This window comes from Microcaecilia unicolor, chromosome 10 (genome assembly GCF_901765095.1).
Source record: "Microcaecilia unicolor chromosome 10, aMicUni1.1, whole genome shotgun sequence".
NCBI classification, from domain to species: domain Eukaryota; kingdom Metazoa; phylum Chordata; class Amphibia; order Gymnophiona; family Siphonopidae; genus Microcaecilia; species Microcaecilia unicolor.
In genome coordinates, this window is record NC_044040.1 from 30,167,110 (window position 1) to 30,189,108 (window position 21,999).

At 46.6% G+C, this 21,999-nt stretch overlaps 1 protein-coding gene across 1 annotated transcript in view; it reads left to right on the top strand.

The window, feature by feature from the left end:
- The first annotated feature begins 928 nt into the window (after positions 1-928).
- The window catches only part of LHFPL3 (LHFPL tetraspan subfamily member 3), a 92,767-nt gene continuing 71,696 nt past the window's right edge, over positions 929-21,999 (top strand). The window contains exon 1 of the mRNA XM_030216429.1: positions 929-1,729. Within this exon, the coding sequence (XP_030072289.1) occupies positions 1,303-1,729 (427 nt within the window). The 5' untranslated portion in view covers positions 929-1,302. The remainder of the gene's footprint in view (positions 1,730-21,999) is intronic.

Below are 21,999 nucleotides of genomic sequence, written 5' to 3' on the forward strand. Positions count from 1 at the left end.
ATATGCAAGAAGATGGTTTCTTTGCCTGAGAGTGTGAGACTTCCATGAAATACATAAGATTGGGCATGTCTGTTTGACTGAAAGCATACTAATTTGTTTCCTCTAGTTCTGGTTTCTTTGATCACAGGCAGAGTTGTCAAACTGCAAATCTCTAGAGCTATTAACTAGACTGAGGGAATATATTTGCATATAATATTGGTGGTGTATGCCTGCATATCCACTATCCCAAAACCAACAGGTTTATTGCCCTCCCCCTCCCAATATTCTAGTTCCACACTCCTTGTTCCATTGGAACTAAGAGGGGAAACACACACGACTTACCATCTCATCTAAAGAGCTCCTATCTACACCACCACCTCCACCTCTCTCCCCACACACCTGCCATCCCCAACGCCAGTGCAAAGATATTAGGAGCCTTAACCTTCAGCCGTTTGACCCCTCTAATTATTAATTTTTTTTTAAACCCCCTAGAGCTCCACTGACCAAGATTTTGATCAACAAACTTGACAATCCCGATCATCTCTAAACAACATCCCTTTCGGTACAATCCCGTTAAAAAATGCACATCAATGACATCATGGACAACACACTCTCTTAAATATTAAACTTAACAGCCATTTACAACGATAAAGGGCCTATGTGAAAACTGCCCAAATTCTTCTGCAGGTAGATGGGGATTAATGGTTCTTCGAGTTGTACAGCTGTGAGAGGGATCTATCATTTTCCTTAAGTACAGCCGCTGCCCTAGGCCGCTGCCTAGTGTGCCTAATGGTTGGCCCGGTCCACTCCTGGTGGCCGTCTCTCTCATTCGCCGGAGTCGCAGCAGGACTCGATCACGTGCCACCACCACGTCAGCCGAGCCGAGCGCGGCACAGGATAACGGTTGTAAAGTGGGAAGAAGAACGCGAGGCAGGCGCGTGGCGTGAGCCCGCCAGCCTGGGCACGCGCTGCTAGGAAGGAAGGAACTAGGAAGGAAGCCCATGTTGTCTCGCGCTCCACACGCGAAGCCGGTTGCAGGCGACAGCTGAGTCGCGCCACCACCACTAGCCTTCCTACAGGAGTAAAGGGAAGACAGCCCCTCCCCCCCCCTTGTTGCTATTCCTTCTACCTGTCCCGCTGACTCCGTGTGCGGCCCCGGGGCGGAGAGAGAGAAAGCGAGCGTAGCAGCCGCCCCTCCGCTTCAGGAGGATGCTGAGACCCTGGCACCCCTCAGGTTCCATCTCATGCGGGTTCTTCTGACTGACCCCCACCCTTGCTTTTGGCCGTCGCCCTCTCTCTCTGCACTGAGCAGTGGTGTTTGATATGTCTGCGGGTCAGCCGGGGGGGATGTTACCCGCCGAGGAAGCTGCAAAGATCTATCACACCAATTATGTCCGGAACTCCAGGGCCATAGGTGTCCTATGGGCGATCTTCACGGTCTGCTTTGCCATTGTGAACGTCGTGTGCTTCATCCAGCCTTACTGGATAGGGGACGGGGTAGACACTCCCCAGGCTGGGTATTTCGGACTCTTTCACTATTGCATCGGGGACGGCTTTTCCAGAGAACTGACCTGTAGAGGAAGCCTCTTTGATTTCTCCACCATCCCTTCAGGAGCCTTTAAGGCTGCCTCGTTCTTCATCGGGCTTTCTATGGTGCTGGTTATAGCCTGCATATTCTCTTTCGTCCTGTTTTTCTTCTGTAACACGGCCACAGTCTACAAGATCTGTGCTTGGACGCAACTAACGTCTGGTGAGTAACACAAATCACTGCATCCACGGGATATAAATGACAATTATATTATAACAAGTATAAAGAATTATCCTAAAGGGCATGTTTAACCACACATGTAGGGTGGTGGTGGTTTTAAAAATAGGAAAATCGGCATAGTTCAATTATATTTTACAAGTGAAATCTCGGGGCAGCAACTGTTATATTTAATGGGAGCTGGTTGTTTTGGTGTCATAAAGAAGACGGATTTCGTTTCATTTTGAGTGCTAGGGCAAGACACGCCTTTGCACTCTCTGAGTTTTGAAAATGACTACATGTTGCTAGAAAATAATACCTATGCTTGCACGTTTCTTCGGTGTTTTAGCACCAGGATAGGCTATCTTGAATCTAGGGAGCTAGCACTAAAAGAATCGTTATAATTCTTGTTGGGCAGACTGGATGGACCGTGCAGGTCTTTTTCTGCCGTCATCTGCTATGTTTCATTGTCAATAATTTTATGTTCACACTCTCGCATAGTCGGAGAGTAATATATGAACTGAACGAGAAAGAGACCAGCATTTTCCTAGTTCCTTGAAGATACTGATTAGTTGGAGTGTACAAGGAGAACTTCATGAGGATCAAGCACCTCTCTGCTACTTTTTACAGGAGTGCCAGCACTAGATTTTCTGAAAATTAGTTGAGAAGCATTAAATGGAATAGAAAGAGGTAACAAAACGGTGTAATAAAAAACAAATGGTAAAAAGGTGGGGGTTTACTCTTATTTAGCTTAATGCTTGGGCCACAAGAGTTCGAGCCCTTGGTGTTCTGTTCCTATTAGACAGTTGGTTTGGGGGGGGGGGGGGGGTAGGGGAGGGCTTGTTTGGGGTCTTAAGATTTTGAGGGTTCTGGTTTGCTTGCTTGGATTTGGGGTGGAAATTTCTAAAAAAAAAAAAAAAAAGTTTTGATGACAGACCTTATTCTTGTATGGCACCTTTGTGACCTGTTGAGTGGTTTCTTTTTTGGAAGTTTGTATATTTTGCAGTTTACTGTTGTGTTATCAATAAAAATTGTGGAAACATTGAAAAAAAATGACAAGGATGCAAGGAAGATTGCTATTGAATGCACCCATTCGTTTCTAACTGTAAGCTAGTCAGCATCATACTATAGTGGTAAGTAATACCTCCATTTTTTCTCATTTCCTGATTTGAGCGTGGATATTGGGATAGGGGTTATGATTATATTTATTTTTAAATTGTATTTACTGCTATTTTATGATGCTTTATCCTGAACTGTTTTGGATTGCCTTGAGAAAGGCAGTATAGAAAAATTGCAATAGCTCATATTTTCTTCCCTTCTGTCCTGCCTTTATGAAGTTCTGAGACTTAAGAAGCATTTAAGTGGTAATTAGTGATAATGCAAAGGCTTTAATTTTTGTAATTCAGACACTTTGTCCCATAAGCAGAAGGAAGCTTTAGGGAAAGTATATAAAATAAAGATTTAAAAAAGAAATTAATCTTCCTAAGATGCAGTACAGTATTAAAATTGAAAACCATTAGAAATTGGAGGGAAATTTGAAAAATGCAAAAGGTTCTAGATTATATGGATTAAAAAAATTATATTCAACCCATTGTCTCTTCAAAGATTTGGGTTTTGTAACTTATTTTCTGCTTGTCTGGTTTGCAGATTCAACATAGTAACTTGACAATGTATTTTGTGTCAGTGTATATATTAGGTTCAGGTCATTTGTTTTAGTAGAAGATATATAACACCTACCTCGTGATATTTTGATGTATAATATTTAAGATTTTATCTATTCTAAGCTCTTTAGTTGATATTTTAAGTACAAGTTGCTAAAAAAAACCTCCATATTTCATAAATGGAATGGAAGAAGTAACTAACTTGTTAGTCACACACACAAGGAGTGACACTGGCTGCACATACTGTAGGAGGATATACTTATCCACTCCTAAACTAGCTGAGATAATATTTAAGCATCCTTTCATGATAATATTTCGTGTGCAACTTTCTTTAAATTAGTCCCCTTATTTTTAACTCCTGTTACTTTTTTATCAATCTATATGTTTCTTCTTTGCTTACACCCTATGCTATTAAAATGTTTTATTGCATATTGTCTTGGCATTGTAATGTTGCATACTATGCCATACCTTGTATTGTTTTCCATATTTTTGCTGCTGTAATTTTCTATCGCCTATGTTTGACTTCTGTACACTGCCTTGGGTGAATTAAAAAAATGTGGTAATAAATCTTTAATAAATAACTAGTAAAAAAGCCTCGTTTCTGATGCAAATGAAACGGGGGCTAGCAAGGTTTTCTTCTGTGTGCATGTGGGAGTGTGTGTGTCCCTGCCCTCTCTCCTTTCCCCTGTGCTGTCTGTCCCCTCTGCTCTCTGTCCCCTCCCCCCTCGGAGTCGAGTCCTTCAGTGTTAAGTTTCCTGCTGTGCTGTGTTTGTGTTACAGAGATAGTGAGGGCTTCTGCCCTCTCTCCCCTCCCCCCTCTGAGTCCTTCACTGTTACAGAGAGAGCGATTTGATTTCGTGCTTTGCTGTGTTTTCCTTCACTGTTTGTGTTACAGAGAGAGCGAGGGCGGGGCAGACACTCATGGGGAAACCAGATATCTCTCCCCCTTCACACTTCCGGCTAGAGGCTTCATTTAGAACGTTGGTGGTGCCTTTTATATATAGAGATTTTTATTATTATTATTTGTTACATTTTGTATCCCACATTTTTCCACCTTTTGCAGGCTCAATGTGGCTTACATTTTACCGCTAACGGCGTTAGCCGATTCTGGTCTGAACAAATACATGGTATGAATGAATACAAAGTGATATTGTGGTAGAATGGGGTACATGTATGGTAGGTACAATTGGGGGGAACTTAGAGAGGAAGAGCCAGGTAATGTCCATTACGGTCTTTGGTTATTACATTGTGTCACAAGTGTTCGGTATTTTATGTTGGGTCGGAGGGGTATGCTCTTCTGAATGGGTCTGTCTTTAGTGCTTTCCAAAAATTTAGGTGGTCGAGTGTAGTTTTTACTGCTTTTGGTAGTGCGTTCCAGTTGTGCGCTTAAGTAGGAAAAGCTGGATGCATAGGTGGATTTGTATTTGAGTCCATTGCTGCTTGGGTAGTGGAGGTTTAGGTATGATCGTGTAGATTTTGTGGTGTTTCTGGTTGGTAGGTCGATGAGGTCTGTCATGTATCCAGGTGCCTCGCTGTAAATAATTTTATGAACAGTCGTGCAGATTTTGAAAGTGATATGTTCTTTGATTGGTAGCCAATGCAGTTTTTCTCGGAGTGGTTTGGTGCTGTCAAAACACGTTTTTCCGAATATAAGCCTGGCTGCTGTGTTTTGGGTGGTCTGAAGTTTCTTTATGATTTGATCCTTGCATCCTGCATAGATTCCATTACAGTAGTCTGCATGGCTTAGTACCATTGGCTGTATCAGGTTACGAAATATTTCCCTCGGGAAGAATGGTTTCAGGCGTTTGAGTTTCCACATTGAGAAAAACATTTTCTTTATGGTGGATTTCGCTTGGGTCTCTAGTGATAGGTTACGGTCGAGTGTTACTCCAAGAATTTTCAGGCTGTCTGAGATAAGTATATAAGTAATGCCACACTGGGAAAAGATAGGGAGGGTGTATCCTGGGGTGTTAATGTTTGTGGGTTTGTATGTATTGTATTATGAGACAGTGTGTTTTTTCTGTATTGAGTTTTAGTTGGAATGCATTTGCCCATGGAGTTTATGATGTTTAAGCTGAGCTTGATTTCGTTGGTGATTTTCTGCCAGATCATGTTTGTAGGGGATGTATAATGTAACGTCATCAGCGTAGATAAATGGGTTAAGGCCTTGGGTGGATAAGGTCTTGGCTAGTGGAGTCATCATGAGGTTGAAAAGGATCGGTGATAGTGGTGATCTTTGCGGTACACTGCAGCCTGGTTTCCACGGTGACAATATGTTTGTTTTTGATTTAACTTGATATGTTCTTGTGGTTAGAAAACCCTTGATTCAATTGAGAGTGCCACCACTGATTCCAAAGTATTCTAGGAGTCTTAGCAGTATGTTATGGTTGACCATGTTGAACGCACTTGACATGTCAAATTGGAGGAGGAGAATACTCTTGCCTAATGCTATTTCCTGCTTGAATTTGGTTATGAGAGTAAGTAGTACTGTTTCGGTGCTGTGTAGGGGTCAAAATCCTGATTGTGACTCATGTAGTATAGTGAATTTGTTTATGTAGTCATTGAGTTGTTTGGTCACCAGTCATTCCATTAGTTTGATTACTAATGGGATAGATGCTACTGGGCGGTAGTTAGTAATGTCGTTTGTTTTTTTTTTTCTTGGTGTCTTTTGGTATTGGGGTGAGCAGGATGTTGCCTTTTTCTTTAGGGTAGATACCCTGCTGAAGCATGAAGTTTGAGTGGGATGCGAGATCTGTTATGAAGCGGTGGGGGGCAGATTGTATTAGGTAGCTGGGACAGGTTTCCAGTTGAAAGTGGCTGTTGGAGTATTTTTTAATCACCTGTCTACTTCTATCAGTAGACAGTTGATCCCAACCCTCAGCCCTCTGTTTACTGACCTATTATTATTGATTTTACTTTACGCTTAATACATCCTATATCCACTCTTGTCCCTTGTTGCAGAGTACTGGCAGCTTCTGCTATCCCTAGAAATGTTTGCCAGCCGGGTGGGGGCAGTGTTGTTCAAAGTACTAGGTCATAGTATTTAAGAAAAAGTAAAAAATAAATGTATATTTTAATACTAAAGTAAAAGTACAGTGAAAAACACATTAAAAAATTTACTTAAGTGAAAGTAAAAAATTGCCTATTATACTTTTTGAGTAGAAAGTAAAAGTACCACAACTACAGTGAATGCAACTATTGTTAATGTTTTAATCCCAATAACTTTACTTCTGTACAATTCAATCCACTTTGCTTTTAGTACAACTAAATTTTTGAAAATGACTTGTCACTCATGCAAGTGTGCTTGTGAGTCATTAATCAAGCACAGCTAAAAAGATGTTCAACAGCTGTACTAGCAGAAGATGGATTGTTCAGTGTGATAAGTTCCTTCAAATTAAGCCAGGCTGCTGTATTACTGATGTCTTCTGACTTGGTCTGAAAGTATTAATCAAGGGACTCTATCTGAAACACTTGACTTCCGTATAGCAAAGAGTGCTTTATCATCTGTATTAGAAGTAGTGCTGTGTAATTCACCACTTCCATCTTCATCTTCATTATCATTGTCTTGCTGTCCAATTACAAAGAAAGCTTTCACAAAGTTGGAATCGTTGTCTGTTGTTTTTCTAACAATTTTTCATCTGATGGCAAACTGAATATCTTTGAGAACTGATGCAAGAATATCAAATGTGTGGGAACCTTTCAGTTTTAAGGCCAGACAAGCAGACTTCCTCTCGAAAGATTCTATCAATCCAGTGGACAGTCACCCCAGTATAAAATTTTCCATCCTGGAATGTCGTCTGGCTGCTTCTGATCAATAGGTTCTCCATAAATGCCGTCCATGACATTTCCGGCCAACCAGTAAAGTGGGCGGTCCTTTCAAAGTTAGTGATGAAGTAATCTGGATTATCTTCCGGTACCATTTTCTTCAGCAAGGAACCTGGAGGGACTACTGATAAACTGAGTGGTGGGGTGCTTAACCTCTGCTTTGGCCTGAGAGTCCTGTTGTAGCTGTAGGAGCTTCTGTAACACTTGCTGCTGCACCTGCTGCTGCTTGAGATGTGCCTGCATAAATTGTTGGTGCTTTTGCCGATGCAGGATCTCTTGTTGCTGTTCCCCTTCAATCAGGGCTTGGAGCAGTCCATGTTTTTGCTGTAGCAATTCAGACTGCACAGTACACTCCAAACAAAATAAAAACCTGCCTGAATGGCACTAGTTAAACGCCCCCCCCCCCCCCAAGTAGGGCAGGGCTAATCCCTTATGCCAGCTGTTCCTGCATTGTCTCTACAATGATCCAGCGTTCTTCAGCAGGACAATCGCAGAATCCCACCAGTGCCACAACTTGTGAGACCCCAAGAGAGGGTTGGGCATGGCCGGAGGAAATAATACAGATGGACAAAAAGGATAAAATACAAAAATTAAATATTTATTTACAAGAACCGAAATTCCCCAGCCTGTTTCTTCACAGAGCCGAACAGTAGTAGCAAGGGCAAACCCCTGCGGTTCAAAAAACACAGTTATTAGTATTTATTGTCATGTATTCTCGGGCCTGTTGCTTCACAGAGCCTGAGGCATAGAATGGTGAAAACTCCGACAGTTCAGCAAAGAGCAGTAAGCCGGCCATGCAGGAAGTTGGAGAAATCTCGCGGTTTCAAGTCCTGCAAGACTTTCCCAGCTTCCTGCACAGTGTGGCTCACGTAACTTCAGAGCTCAGCCATGCAAGGGCAGAAAAAGCGCGGAAGAAGGGAAAATTCGGAGCTCGAGCTTTTGAGGTAAAGTGGGGGGGGGGGAGTCTATGTTTAAAAAATCTGTGGGGGGGGCATGAGAGAATCTTGGTGAAGATTGGGGAGGGGGACATGAGAGAATCTGGGTGAAGGCTGTGGAGGGGAGCATAAGAGAATTTGGGTGAAGGCTGGGGAGGGGGCATGGAGAAACTTGAAGGGGGCATGAGAGAAATAGAGAGACATGATTGTGTTTGATAGGAGAGAGCCAATAGGAATGGGCGAGAGAAATGCCCAAAATGCACGGTGTGATTAAAAGCGATTACATTTTTTAATTGCTTTGTTAAATATTTTTAATCACATGATTGCGATTAAAAATTGTTAATCACTGCCCATCGCTAATTTTTTTTTGTTTTTGTTACATTTGTACCCTGTCTTTCCCACTCATGGCAGGCTCAATGCGGCTTACATGGGGCAATGGAGGGTTAAGTGACTTGCCCAGAGTCACAAGGAGCTGCCTGTGCCTGAAGTGGGAATTGAACTCAGTTCCTCAGTTCCCCAGGACCAAAGTCCACCACCCTAACCACTAGGCCACTCCTCCACTGTTGCTACTATTTGAGATTCTACATGGAATGTTGCTATTCCACTAGCAACATTCCATGTAGAAGTCGGCCCTTGCAGATCACCAATGTGGCCGCGCAGGCTTCTGCTTCTGTGAGTCTGACGTCCTGCACTTACGTGCAGGACGTCAGACTCACAGAAACAGAAGCCTGCGCAGCCTTCTACATGGAATGTTGCTAGCAACATTCCATGTAGAATCTCCAATAGTAGCAGCATTCCATGTAGAATCTCCAATAGTATCTACTTTATTTTTTTTACATTTGTACCCTGCGCTTTCCCACTCATGGCAGGCTCAATGCGGCTTACATGGGGCAATGGAGGGTTAAGTGACTTGCCCAGAGTCACAAGGAGCTGCCTGTGCCTGAAGTGGGAATCAAACTCAGTTCCTCACTTCCCCAGGACCAAAGTCCACCACCCTAACCACTAGGCCACTCCTCCACTCCACTATAGAGAGATGTGTGGTGGGGCCTTTTTAAGGGGGTGGAGAGGATGCCATGCAAGTCTAGAGTACTTTTGGGCCTCAGTGGGCTGGGTGATATGGGGGATCCTCATAGCCCTGCTCATGGAGGGAGGGCACTACTTGCAGAATAGGTTTGTGTGCAGAGATCGGAGGGCAGCCAGTGTGCCTGTGCCACAGCTGGCTTGTGCAGCTGCTTAGATTGGGGTTTGGGGGGTCAATCCTTGGGTAAGGCATTCCAGGGTGGCAGGTTGTATCTGTGTCGGCAGTTAAAGACACAGTTAATACACGTTTTAAATGGAAACGGAAAATACTTTGCAAAGTTTCTTTGTTAATTTTCCTCATGTATTTGTGTCACCAGAGATTCTACTGCTGGATGCCTGAGTGAGTCCCGCAGTAAGCCGTTTTAATCTGCAGTAAGCTTGTGCTAGTGTTTACCACAGCTTAGTAAAATGACTCCTTAGAATTTCCTTGTTATGATTGTGGTCATAACCCCTCTCAAACTTACCTTTTTCCTGGTGGTCAGCTTTGCTGGCTTCTGTTTCTTTTGTCTGTCCTTTCTGAGCTGGCTCTCTCTCTCTCTCTCTCTCTCTCTCTCTCTCTCTCTCTCTCTCTCTCTCTCTCTCTCTCTCTCTCTCTGTGCTGGCAGCTTCCAGCAGCATGACTCTAATTGTCTCACTTCACTGCAGCTGTGGGTGTTGCCTGAGTTGCTCTGCTCCCTTTCTGGGTGTACTGGCTTCAAGTGCTTCACGGGACTGCATTGGTGTGGGTTGGGCCTCTCTGGGTCAGTGAGCTGTTGCCTGGGGCTAGGGAGTGTGACATCATCTGGGAGGGCCTTGATAAGGAAGTGGTGTTCTTTCCTTCAAGGCCTTTGCAACGTTGGCTTTAGGTAGGGTGGTGCAGTGTGCACTTCTGACTTTGTGTCTAGGTTCCCTGCTTGCTTTTGCTAAAGGTCCAGGTTAGTGGTTGTGCAGTGTGCACTTTGAGTTGTGTTTAGCTTTCCTGCATTTCCCTTGTGGTTCCCCTGCTTTTCCCTCTAGGTTTTGGAAGCACCTTGTGTGTAGCTTGCTAGAGTAGGGCTTAGGAATCACCTTGTTAGTTTTGTATCTAGCTTGCTAGAGTAGTGCTTAGGAAACTTGTTAGTTTTGTGTTTAGCTTGTTGGTATAGGGCTTAGGAAGTCCTTTTGTTAGTGTAGGCCTAGGAGTGCCCTAGTTAGTCCAGTTCCTTGGAGCACTGCTGTCTCTTCTGTTTCCAGTCCTGGTCCCTGTGTCATCCGGTATCTGGTAAGTCCTGCCGGCCACTCGAACCCAAGGGCTCAACCCTTTGGGGGGGGGGGTAGTGGCCAAGCGCAGGTGAAGCTGTACGGACCAGTCCTGTGTGCTCCAGTCCAGTGTGTTCCGGTCCGGTGTGTGTCCAGTCTGGTGCGCTCCAGTCCATTGTGTGTGTTCCAGTCCGGGGGATTGCAGTCCAGTGTTCCAATCCTGTGTCCTCCGGTCCGGGGGATTCCAGTCCATGTGTTCCGGTTCACTGGGCAGTGCCTGCAGTCCCTGCCGGTGTGCTTGCCCAGTGTTGGTAGGTGGGTTTTGCCTGCTGCTGTCGCTCCTCGGCAGCAGCCCAAGGGCTCACGTTTGCTCCAGAGCTTGGCCCCGCGGGCTCTGAACCTGAGAACCTGACATTCCTGATGTTGCTTAGTCAACTCGGTTTAGATGGAAAGCCATTTTGGCTTTGAATTCTAGAACTTTGGCTCTTGGTGCCACACTTCTTAAAATTCCTTTATTTTATTTATTTATTTATTTATTAGGATTTATTTACCGCCTTTTTGAAGGAATTCACTCAAGGCGGTGTACAGTAAGAATAGATCAAACATGCATTGCACCTCATAATTACAGTACACTAAGTAGTCAAATACTGACACTATCTATGTTGTCTTTTCAGTATAAAAATTCTGTATATTGGGATTATCTGCAGATGGAAAAATTTCTCCAAGGACTTAGTGGGTGAGCAGTTTAGGTTTTGAGTATCTAGGAGTTTATATTTTGTTTGCTGCTCTTGTGGATTTTGTATCTAAGACTGTGATTACTGTTTTTCTCTTTTTCTTTTGTTTATTTATTTGTTGCATTTGTATCCCACATTTTGCCACCTATTTGCAGGCTCAATGTGGCTTACAATTTTCCGTCATGACTTATGCCATTTCAGAGTACAGATACAATTGGATGATATAATGAACAATCAGATAAAAAAGGGAGAACATGCAATTGGTATCACATATTGAACATGAAATACATGATAAATTAGGCTGTACTACATAGGGAGAAAATAATTTGATTGTTAAGTAGATGATGGAGAATTACGGTTCCAATTATGAGTCATTATGGTATGTCATGTTAAAGAGATATTGCCTTTTCCCCCTTAACGTGGACTTTTTGTAATTTGATTGTAGTTTTGTTTTGTATTTTTCTTTCTTAGTAAATTTTATTTTCCTGTGTTTTCTTTTTTTGCATTGTGAAGTATAAAAAAAAGCTTCAGGTTAGTGCTATATCCATGATGGCGAACCTATGACACGCGTGTCAGTACTGACACGCTTAGCCATTTTCGGTGACACGCGGCCGCATGTGGCCGCATACAGAGAAGCAGCGGCGTTCCCCGGGGCGGATCGCCGATGCGTCCCCCCCCCCCCAGGTGCAGCGCGACCTCCCCCCCCCGGCGAAATCACCCCCCCCCCCCCCCCCCGGTGCATGTTTACCCGCTGGGGGGGTGCCGTGTGCGCTCCTATTGGCTCCCTCCGAGTCCTCCGCTTGTTCCCTCCCTGCTGCTCCCTCTGCCCCGGCTCCTGCACGGCCGTTAGGGGATCTTTGACCTCACTTCCGGCCGGCGGAGCAGAGAGCAGCGGAATGCCGTGGGGGACGCATCTCTGGGGGCCCTGTGATCGCCATTACCACATAACCACAGCAACCATCATCCAATCTACTGTTCCGGGGTGTCGTGGATTTCCATTTCATCATGCTGATCAATCCATAGACTGGTGGGTTGTGTCCATCTACCAGCAGGTGGAGATAGAGAGCAATCCTTTTGCCTCCCTATATGTGGTCATGTGCTGCCGGAAACTCCTCAGTATGTTCTCTATCTCAGCAGGTGGTGGTCACACACAGCAGCAGCTCTGGCTAGGCCTCCAAACCTAATTTTTTAGGTTTTGTTGAGTGCCTGGGGTTGAGGGCTCTTCTTGAGCAAGTGCAAACCTGGTGGCGCCAGGTCCCTCCTTTTCTCCCCCCTCCTGCTGGCTCCGTTTAAAAAAAAAAAAAAAAAAAATTTTTTTGGACGTCCTTAAAGGCGTTTATTTCGACGTTTATTTAAACGTTTATTGCAGCTACTCACTGGGACATCAGTTCGTTACAGCTCGGAGCGGAAAGCAGGTAATTTTTACCTTTTTGTAGCGGGCAGGGGGTTCCCCGATTGATCTCCACGTGGCCTATGGCGTCGGAGGGCGAGGGCGCAAAGAATCGCTCCCCGGATCGCGTGTGCGCTTCTAGAGGGGATGCGGGGGTCTTAAAGCCTGATTCGCCCTTGTTGGGTGGCAGTTTGGAGACCGATGAGTGTCCCGGTTCTTCCTCCAGTGTGGCGGTTTTTCCCGCCATAAACGCCCATCCCCCGCTGCTCGCCTCCGCCATCTTGGCCGGCCACGCTGCTCGGACGGCTTCTTCTTGGGCCGCCCTTGAGGTGGGAGACGCTATTGCCATGAACACCCTTGATTTGGGCGACGGCAAAAAAGCAGCTAAAGTTAAGCGCCGTTCTTCCCGCGCGGCTCCTTCGCGGAGTGTCGCGCCGGACGCCATCTTGGATGCGCAGCATGTCTCTCCCCCGCTCTTGCGAGCGCCGGTTGAGGGTGCGTCTAGGGCTGTGGCCCAGGCTGCGGAAGTGCATAGTCTGGGGGGTTTCTCCCCCGAGTTTATTTTGCTGCTGCATCAGGCCTTCCTTATGCAAAATGCTACCCCTGCTTCCTCGTCTGGTAAAGAGGTTGAGGCCCCCGGAGGTAAACGCCCTCGGGTTGATTCCCAGGCCTTGGAGGACTTTGTCTCCTCCGATGTAGATGAGGGCAACATATCTGAGTTCTCCCAACGGTTCTTTGGGGATTCCTTGGAGGAGACGGATCCCCGCTCGGATGGAGCGGATGACCCCTCTGCAGCGCGGATCTTTCGCTCAGAGGATTTGCCCAACCTGTTATTGCAGGCCATGAGCATTTTGAAGATTTCCTCTCCGGAGGACGTCTCTCCCTCAGCCCCTGTTGGCTCCGCCATTATGCTGGGGACGAAGCGCCCGCCTAGAACCTTCCACGTGCATGATGCCATGCACACCTTGATTTCGGCTCAATGGGATGTCCCGGAAGCGAGACTCAAAGTGGCTAGGGCTATGTCCCGCCTCTATCCTTTGCCTGAAGGTGAACGTGAGGCCTTTCTGTGGCCTACCGTGGATTCTTTAATCACTGCGGTGACTAAGAAAAAGGCGTTGCCGGTGGAAGGTGGCACGGCCCTAAAGGACGCCCAAGACAGAAGATTGGAGGCGGCCTTAAGGTTGTCCTTTGAGGCAGCGGCTTTAAGTTTGCAGGCCTCAATTTGCGGCTCCTATGTGGCCAGGGCGTGCCTGACTATGGTGCAGCGGGCTTTCCCCTCGGATCTTTCCTTGAGGGCTGATTGGCCGGCCCTGGAATCGGGCTTAGCCTATTTGGCAGACTTGCTGTATGATGTCTTGAGGGCCTCAGCGAAAGGCATGGCTCAGACAATCTCTGCGCGGCGGTGGCTTTGGCTGAAACATTGGTCTGCTGACCACGCCTCTAAATCCCGCCTGGCTAGATTGCCTTTTAAAGGCAAGCTGCTCTTTGGGGTCGAGCTGGACAAAATCGTGACCGATCTTGGCACGTCTAAGGGCAAGAAGTTACCAGAGGTCAGGGTTCGGGCTAGTACTCGCCCTGGTACCTCCAGAGGACGGTTTCAGGAAGCCCGTCGGTACCGCCCGGGCAGGTCGGGCTCCTCTGCCCCCTCTTCCTTCAAGAGGAACTTCTCCCCCAAGCAGCATTCCTTTCGCAGAGACCGCCGTCCCGGAGGTGCTCCCTCCGGTCCTCCCCCAGGGTCTCGTACCCAATGACGGGGCCTTGGTCCACGCCCCAGTGCAGATTGGAGGACGGCTGTCCTCGTTTCTGGGCGAGTGGACCACAATAACTTCAGACGCTTGGGTGCTGGAAGTCATCAGAGACGGCTACAAGCTAGAGTTCTGCCGACCCTTAAAAGATGGGTTTGTACTCTCTCCCTGCAAGTCTCCGGTCAAAGCTGTGGTAGTGTAGCAGACTTTGGACAATCTGATCCGCCTGGGCGCGGTCGTTCCGGTGCCAGAAAATCAGCTTGGCAAGGGACGTTACTCCATTTACTTTGTGGTACCAAAGAAAGGAGGTTCTGTCCGGTCTATCCTCGACCTCAAAGGGGTCAATCGGGCCTTGAAAGTGCGGCACTTTCGCATGGAGACTCTCCGCTCTGTTATAGCGGCAGTGAAGGCAGGAGAGTTCCTGGCATCCTTGGACATCAAGGAAGCGTACTTGCATATTCCCATCTGGCCTCCTCATCAACGCTTTCTGCGTTTTGCAGTCCTGGGCCGACACTTCCAGTTCAGAGCCCTCCCGTTCGGGTTGGCTACTGCTCCGCGGACCTTCTCCAAAGTAATGGTGGTCATCGCGGCCTTCCTGAGGAAGGAAGGAGTTCAAGTCCATCCTTATCTGGACGACTGGTTGATCCAAGCCCCCTCTTATGCAGAGTGCGGCAAAGCTGTGAACCGGGTGGTTGCTCTTTTGAGCTCCCTGGGGTGGATCATCAACTGGGAGTAAAGCCAGCTGCGCCCGACTCAGTCCCTGGAGTATCTGGGAGTTCGATTCGACACCCAAGTGGGCAGAGTGTTCCTGCCAGACAATCGGATTGTCAAGTTTCAGGCTCAGGTGGACTAGTTCCTAGTAGCCTCTCCTATTCGGGCTTGGGACTACGTGCAGCTGTTGGGCTCTATGACGGCCACGATGGAGGTAGTGCCCTGGGCCAGGGCTCATATGAGACCACTACAACACTCTCTGCTGCAGCGCTGGACTCCGGTGTCGGAGGATTATGCTGTGCGCCTTCCCTTGGACCCAGCAGTGCGCAAGGCGCTGAGCTGGTGGACGCAGACAGACAAGTTGTCTGCAGGAATGCCTCTGGTGACCCCGGAGTGGATTGTCGTCATGACAGACGCCTCTTTGATGGGCTTGGGAGCCCACTGCTTGGGAAGGACAGCGCAGGGGCTCTGGTCTCCTGCAGAGGCAAGTGGTCTATCAACCTCCTGGAACTCAGAGCCATTCGGTTGGTGTTGTTGGAGTTCATCCCGGTACTGGTGTTGAAGCCTGTACGGGTCCTGTCGGACAATGCCACGGCTGTGGCCTATGTCAACCGCCAGGGAGGTACCAAGAGCGCCCCTCTAGCCAAGGAGGCCATGAATCTATGCCAGTGGGCGGAAGCGAACCTGGAACAGCTGTCAGCGGCCCACATTGCCGGAGTCATGAATGTCAAGGCGGACTTTCTCAGTCGCCATACCTTGGAGCCCGGAGAGTGGCAGCTATCTGCTCAGGCGTTCTTGGGCATCACGAAGCGCTGGGGCCAGCCGAGCCTAGATCTGATGGCGTCATCGGCCAATTGCCAAGTGCCGCGCTTTTTCAGCAGAGGACGGGACCCTCGATCCCTGGGAGTAGATGCTCTTCTCCAACAGTGGCCGACACAAGAGCTTCTCTATGTGTTCCCGCCCTGGCCCATGTTGGGCAGGGTGCTAGACCGGGTGGCAAAGCATCCCGGCAGGGTAATCCTGGTGGGTCCGGATTGGCCCAGACGTCCCTGGTATGTGGACTTGATCAGGCTCTCAGTCGGCGATCCTCTGCGGCTGCCAGTGGTGCAGGGCCTGTTACATCAGGGTCCCGTGGTGATGGAGGATCCCTCCCCCTTTGGTCTTACGGCCTGGCTATTGAGCGGCAGCGTCTGAGAAAGAAGGGCTTCTCAGACAAGGTCATCGCCACTATGCTGAGAGCGAGGAAGCGCTCTACTTCTACTGCTTACGCCAGGGTTTGTCGTATCTTTGCAGCGTGGTGTGAAGCAGGCTCACTTTCTCCCTTCACTGCTCCAATTTCTTCAGTGTTGGCGTTCCTGCAAGAAGGTCTGGACAAAGGCCTGTCGCTCAGTTACCTGAAAGTTCAGGTAGCGGCTATGGCTTGCTTCAGGGGCCGCCTGAAGGGTGCTTCCCTGGCTTCGCAGCCAGATGTGGTGCGCTTTCTCAAGGGAGTTAATCACCTGCGCCCTCCTCTGCACTCAGTGGTGCCTGCGTGGAATCTCAACCTGGTGCTAAGAGCATTGCAGAAGCCGCCTTTTGAACCCTTGTCGAGGGCATCTCTGAAAGACCTGACGTTGAAAGCAGTCTTTTTGGTGGCTATCACTTCAGCCAGAAGAGTTTCCGAGCTCCAGGCACTCTCATGTCGAGAGTTTTTTCTGCAGTTCACTGAGGCAGGAGTGACTATTCGCACAGTGCCTTCCTTCCTGCCCAAGATTGTTTTTCGCTTCCATGTGATTCAGCAGCTCTGTCTCCCTTCCTTTCGTAGGGAGGTCTACCCAGAGGAATACTCTGCTCTCAATTTCTGGATGTGAGACGAGTCATCATCAGATACTTGGAAGTGACCAATGATTTCCGGAAATCGGATCATCTGTTTGTCCTGTTTACAGGTCCTCGTAAGGGTCTGCAGGCTTCTAAGCCTACAGTGGCAAGATGGGCAAGGAAGCCATTGCAGCGGCTTAGGTGGCTGCGGGGAAGGCCCATACCTTTGCCAGGCATTACCGCTTGACTGTGGCTGCTCGGGCGGAGGCCCGGTTTGGAGCTTCAGTGTTGCGGTCAGGGATTTCTATGTCCCGCCCTGGGTGAGTACTGCTTCGGTACATCCCACCAGTCTATGGATTGATCAGCTTGATGATATGGAAGGTAAAATTATGTATCATACCTGATAATTTTCTTTCCATTAATCATAGCTGATCAATCCATAGCCCCTCCCAGATATCTGTACTGTTTATATTCTGGTTGAATTTTAGGTTCAAGTTTAGCCTTCAGTTACTTCAGGAGGACTTCATGTTCAAGTTCTTCTTTCACTTGGATTCTTCAAGAGTTGAGACGAGTTTGTGTTACAGTGAGCTGCTGCATTCCTCTCCCCTCCGTTTTACGGGGCTGGATTGAGATTTAAATTCTGCCGGCACTCCCTCCCGCTTCATGCGGCTGTAGGGCAGCTTTGTACCCCTCCCGCTTCGGCGGTGTTAGGGTCAGTCAGCTCCTCCCGCGGTTGCGGTTGCAGGATAAGCCAGATCCCCCCGCATCGGCGGGTGTGGTGTCCCTCCCCCGCTCCGCGGGGATGAGCTGGACGGATTCCCCTCCCCCACTTGTGTGGGGATGAGCTGGGTTAATTCCCCTCCCCCATTTCGGCGGTGGTGAGCTGGGCAGAGTGTCCCTTTGTGGGTGTAATTCTCTAAGTGCTGAGTCCTGCGGATGGAGCTTGGATATCGACATACTGAGGAGTTTCCGGCAGCACATGACCACATATAGGGAGGCAAAAGGATTGCTCTCTATCTCCACCTGCTGGTAGATGGACACAACCCACCAGTCTATGGATTGATCAGCTATGATTAATGGAAAGAAAATTATCAGGTATGATACATAATTTTACCTTCTAATTGACCATCATTGCTGAGATAGGTGAGGGGGAGGCTGGGAGAGGCGAGGGCATGTGCTATGGGTGCCGTTTCCCGCCATTAGAAATAGCGGCAGCCATCTTAATTTACATAAGGTGGTCAGTTAGGCTAGTTAACCCCTAATTGCCTGCAGGGCTAACAGGCTATCTATAATTCTATCTTCTGTCACTGCCCCCCTGATGGAGAACCCAAAAAATAAAAAACCAAGGTTAAGTAAAGGAAGTGGTAGTAGCAGTAGCCGACCCTTTCAAGAGACATGGACCGAGATGTATGGCATTATAGAAAAAAATGGCAGATCATTTTGCGTTCTATGTACTGAAACGGTAGTAAGCAGAACGTGGAATATAAATAGACATTTTGAAACTAATCATTCCCAGCTCTTGAAAAAAAGTGAGGATGAAAGGAAGGAATACATTTCCAGGCAGCTACACTTTTATAAGAGCCAATCTAAGTCCATCCTTAAATTTGTAAAAGGTTCTACAAATTTAACATCTGCAAGTTTGAGCATTGCTCACTCCATAGCTTAGCATGGAAAAGCACTCAGTGAGGGAGAATTTATTAAAGAAACTCTCCTAAGATGTGCACCAGTTCTATTTTACGATATGCAGAATAAAGATGCAATTATTAAGAGAATATCTGAGTTACCAGGAAATTTGGAGTGCCTGGATTCGATTACCAGACACTTTTAGCACCCTGAAAAATATAGCAATGGCTTTACTCACAATTTTTCCCTCTACGTAGTTTTGTGAAACCTTATTCTCAGCGTTAAATAATATCAAAACCAACAAAAGAAACAGATTGAAAGATGAAGTTAGTAGTGCTTGCTTGGGCTTGAAGTGTACAAAATACCAACCTTCAATTGAAGATTTAGCCAATGAAATTCAGCAACAAAAAAGTCACTAATAGGCAGATTAGTTAAAGAATTCCCCCTCCCCCTCACTTATCTTAGTTCACGGCACCCCACACAAGTTAAATAATATCAAGACCAACAAAAGAAACCGACTGACAGATGAACAAAGAAGTCACTAAGCAGGTAAGTTAAATAAATAGGTTTTGGTTTATTAAATACAGTTATATATTACAATTATACATTTTTGTTATTTAAACTATAAATATCGCGAAATTATGGTTTTTTTTTCTCGAAGTGACACACCACCCGAGTTATGCTCGGTGTTTTGGCGAATTTTGACATACCAAGCTCAAAAGGTTGCCCATCACTGTGCTATATGATAGTGTGAGCGGGGTTGGAACAGGAGACCGTCATAAAATACAGCCAGACAAGAATAAAAAGTGAAATAAAACCTCTTTATTAAACAAATGCTGAACCCTGTTACCTCTTTAGTTCAGAGGCCAACTTTGCACAGGCCTGTAGCTGACAGACCTCAAACCCACAGTACATACAGCTACTTGCAGGATCGCACAAATGCAGGTCTGACTCCAGCCAGACTTCAAGAACAGGATTCTTGTAAAGCTAAAGTTAAAGATTTGCCTACCTTAGCCAGGTTCTGGTAACTTATACATAAACATGGGAGACCTACACTGCAGGGCAGCTTCTCTCCTCCCAGGATCTCCCTGTTCTGTTCTGCTAGAGAGTTTTTACTTGCTGCTGACTGTGGAGCCCGCCCTCCTAGCCAGAGAGCGTAACATCCCTTTGCTTATATTGGCTCTGCTTTAATCTCCGACATGGCAGGTCTAGCTAGCGCCACCAGCCGCAAAGTGGCCAATCTGCAGCCTCAGTGATGGAGTGTTCCTAGGGACACCTGCTGCTATACCACTCATTCCCTCACATGCTACTCTATTGCTCAGTTTGAATGCACCTTGGGCCTCAGAATTCATGGTAGGGCCATTCTAGTTTTCTACTAAATTGGGGTTTCTGCAGGCATCCGCCTGTGCCTTTTTTAGCCCTTCTCTTTTGTTTCCCCCAAGGGGTCATAATGAGGAATGGGAATGCAGAAGGGGGGTTAGCTCCACTTGTTCCACTGAAACTGGGTACACATCTAAGATCTCAAGGTTCAGCAAAGGTATACATTGGAACTATTTTCCAACACCTAAAGAAAGAAGGCTACAAGTGAGACACTTCAGTGGCCCCTCCATTTAGGAGCTATCTAACCAGTTCCCTTCAAACAACAGGGAGGGGGGCACTTGTCCATCTATTTTGTGGTTCCACAAAAAGGGGAAACCTTCTGCTGTGTCTTGGACTTTTAAGGAAAGTCAGTATTTCCCTCCAGATACTCCATTTTTGCATGGAAACCTTGTGCTCTGTGATATGTTTAGTACTGCCAGGGGAGTTTCTAACCTCTGGATCTGTCAGAGGCATACTTGTACATCGTGATTAGGGATGGGATGGGCAGTTATTTCCTGTGGTTCTGAGGCCCAGGCTGGTGCTTTCAGTTCAGAGCGCTTCCGTTTGGGGGTCATAAAAGCCCAAATGACCTTCTTAAAGGTTATGGTGGTTGTAGCAGCCTTCTTTCATAGGGAAGGGATAAGGGTTCATCTTTACTTAGACAATTGATTGATTTTAACCGACTTGTTGGTAGAATCCCATTTGGCCATGACTAGGGTGATTCATCTGTTAGAAGACCATCACTGGATTGTAAATTATGCAAAGATTCACCTTGTTCTGTCTGTGTCTCAAGTACATAGGAGTTTGATTCTTCACCAATGAAGTATAGTCTTTCTGACTCAGGAGATAGTAATCAAACTACAGACCCAACAGTCCATGTTTTGCGTTGGTTGGTTTTTTTTTTTTAAAATGCTCAGCAGCAATCTTCAGCTCCTGGGCACCATGGTGACAAGATTGGAAGTGGTTCCTTGAGCACAGGTACATATGCAGCCCCCTCAGCATATATTTCTGCCTTAATGATCACCAAAATCTCAGCAGTTCAAGATCTGGCTTTTGCTATCAGCCATCTTTGGAAGACAGTTTGCATGGTAGTGGTTTTCTCATTCCTGCTCAGGGAGATTTACCTAGTCCTGTTGAACTGGCACTGTGCATAAATATGAAATCTTTCTCTAAGAGGCAACAGAAATAGCATTAAAACATGATGACAATCTAAAAAATATTTATTAGCACAAGTAAAACTGCCAGTGTGTGGTTCAAATCCGATCTTTAATAATGCACACAGCCAGTGCCCCCAAAATATGCATCCTTATTCTTATGATTCAAAAATCTAGATGCTTAAGAATATAAAAATGTTACTATGTTATGTTATGATAGTGAAGATGAGGATTTTGTCAACTGTGTTGCAGAAATTTGAACTGAGAGAAGGGATGAGTGACCCCAACAGGATGATAAGAAGAGAAGAATACCAGAGGAGTTGAAGACCAAGGACTCAAACTCCACACCTTTTGAACTGAGCAACTTACTACCATTGATTTACCTTTTTAAATTGCTCTTATTTACTTTTCAAGAAAAAAAAAAAAAACAACTTTAAGCACTGGTTGTGCTGTTCTCCCCTATTTCTCTTTTCTTTTATGTAGGAACTGAGGCTGCCCTCACGCATTTATGAGAGTTCCCCTAATCTCTTTCATTGGACTGACTGGGGGACTCCCTTTAGGTCAGGACATACTGAACAAAAGATGGCATTTTACAAACATTTATTTTTTTAAACTAGAAATGTTTACAGGTCAGTATTAAGCCAGTGGTGGTCAGCATTTCTTTAACCTCAGACAGCTGCAGGACATTTTAGACCCAGATATTCAGTGCCAGGCCCTAGCCAGGTGCCAGCATGGAATATCTAGGTCTTTGTTGGCACCTGGAAGTTATACAGATGTAGATAATATTCAGTGCTGTAGCCATATAGCTAACCAGACAAAGTTAGGACTGCATTCTGTTCAGTGGCATAGCCACAGGTGGGCCTGGGTGGTCCAGGGCCCACCCACTTAGGGCTCAGGCCCACCCAACAGTAGCTTACGTTTAGCAGTAGCTGGTGGAGATCCCAAGCTCTGCCAGCTGAAGACTCCTCCCCCCCCAATGGTAATGAAAACGCTACTCTCCAAGATACCGACACCTGCGCATGCTCAGTTTTCAGCACATGCCTG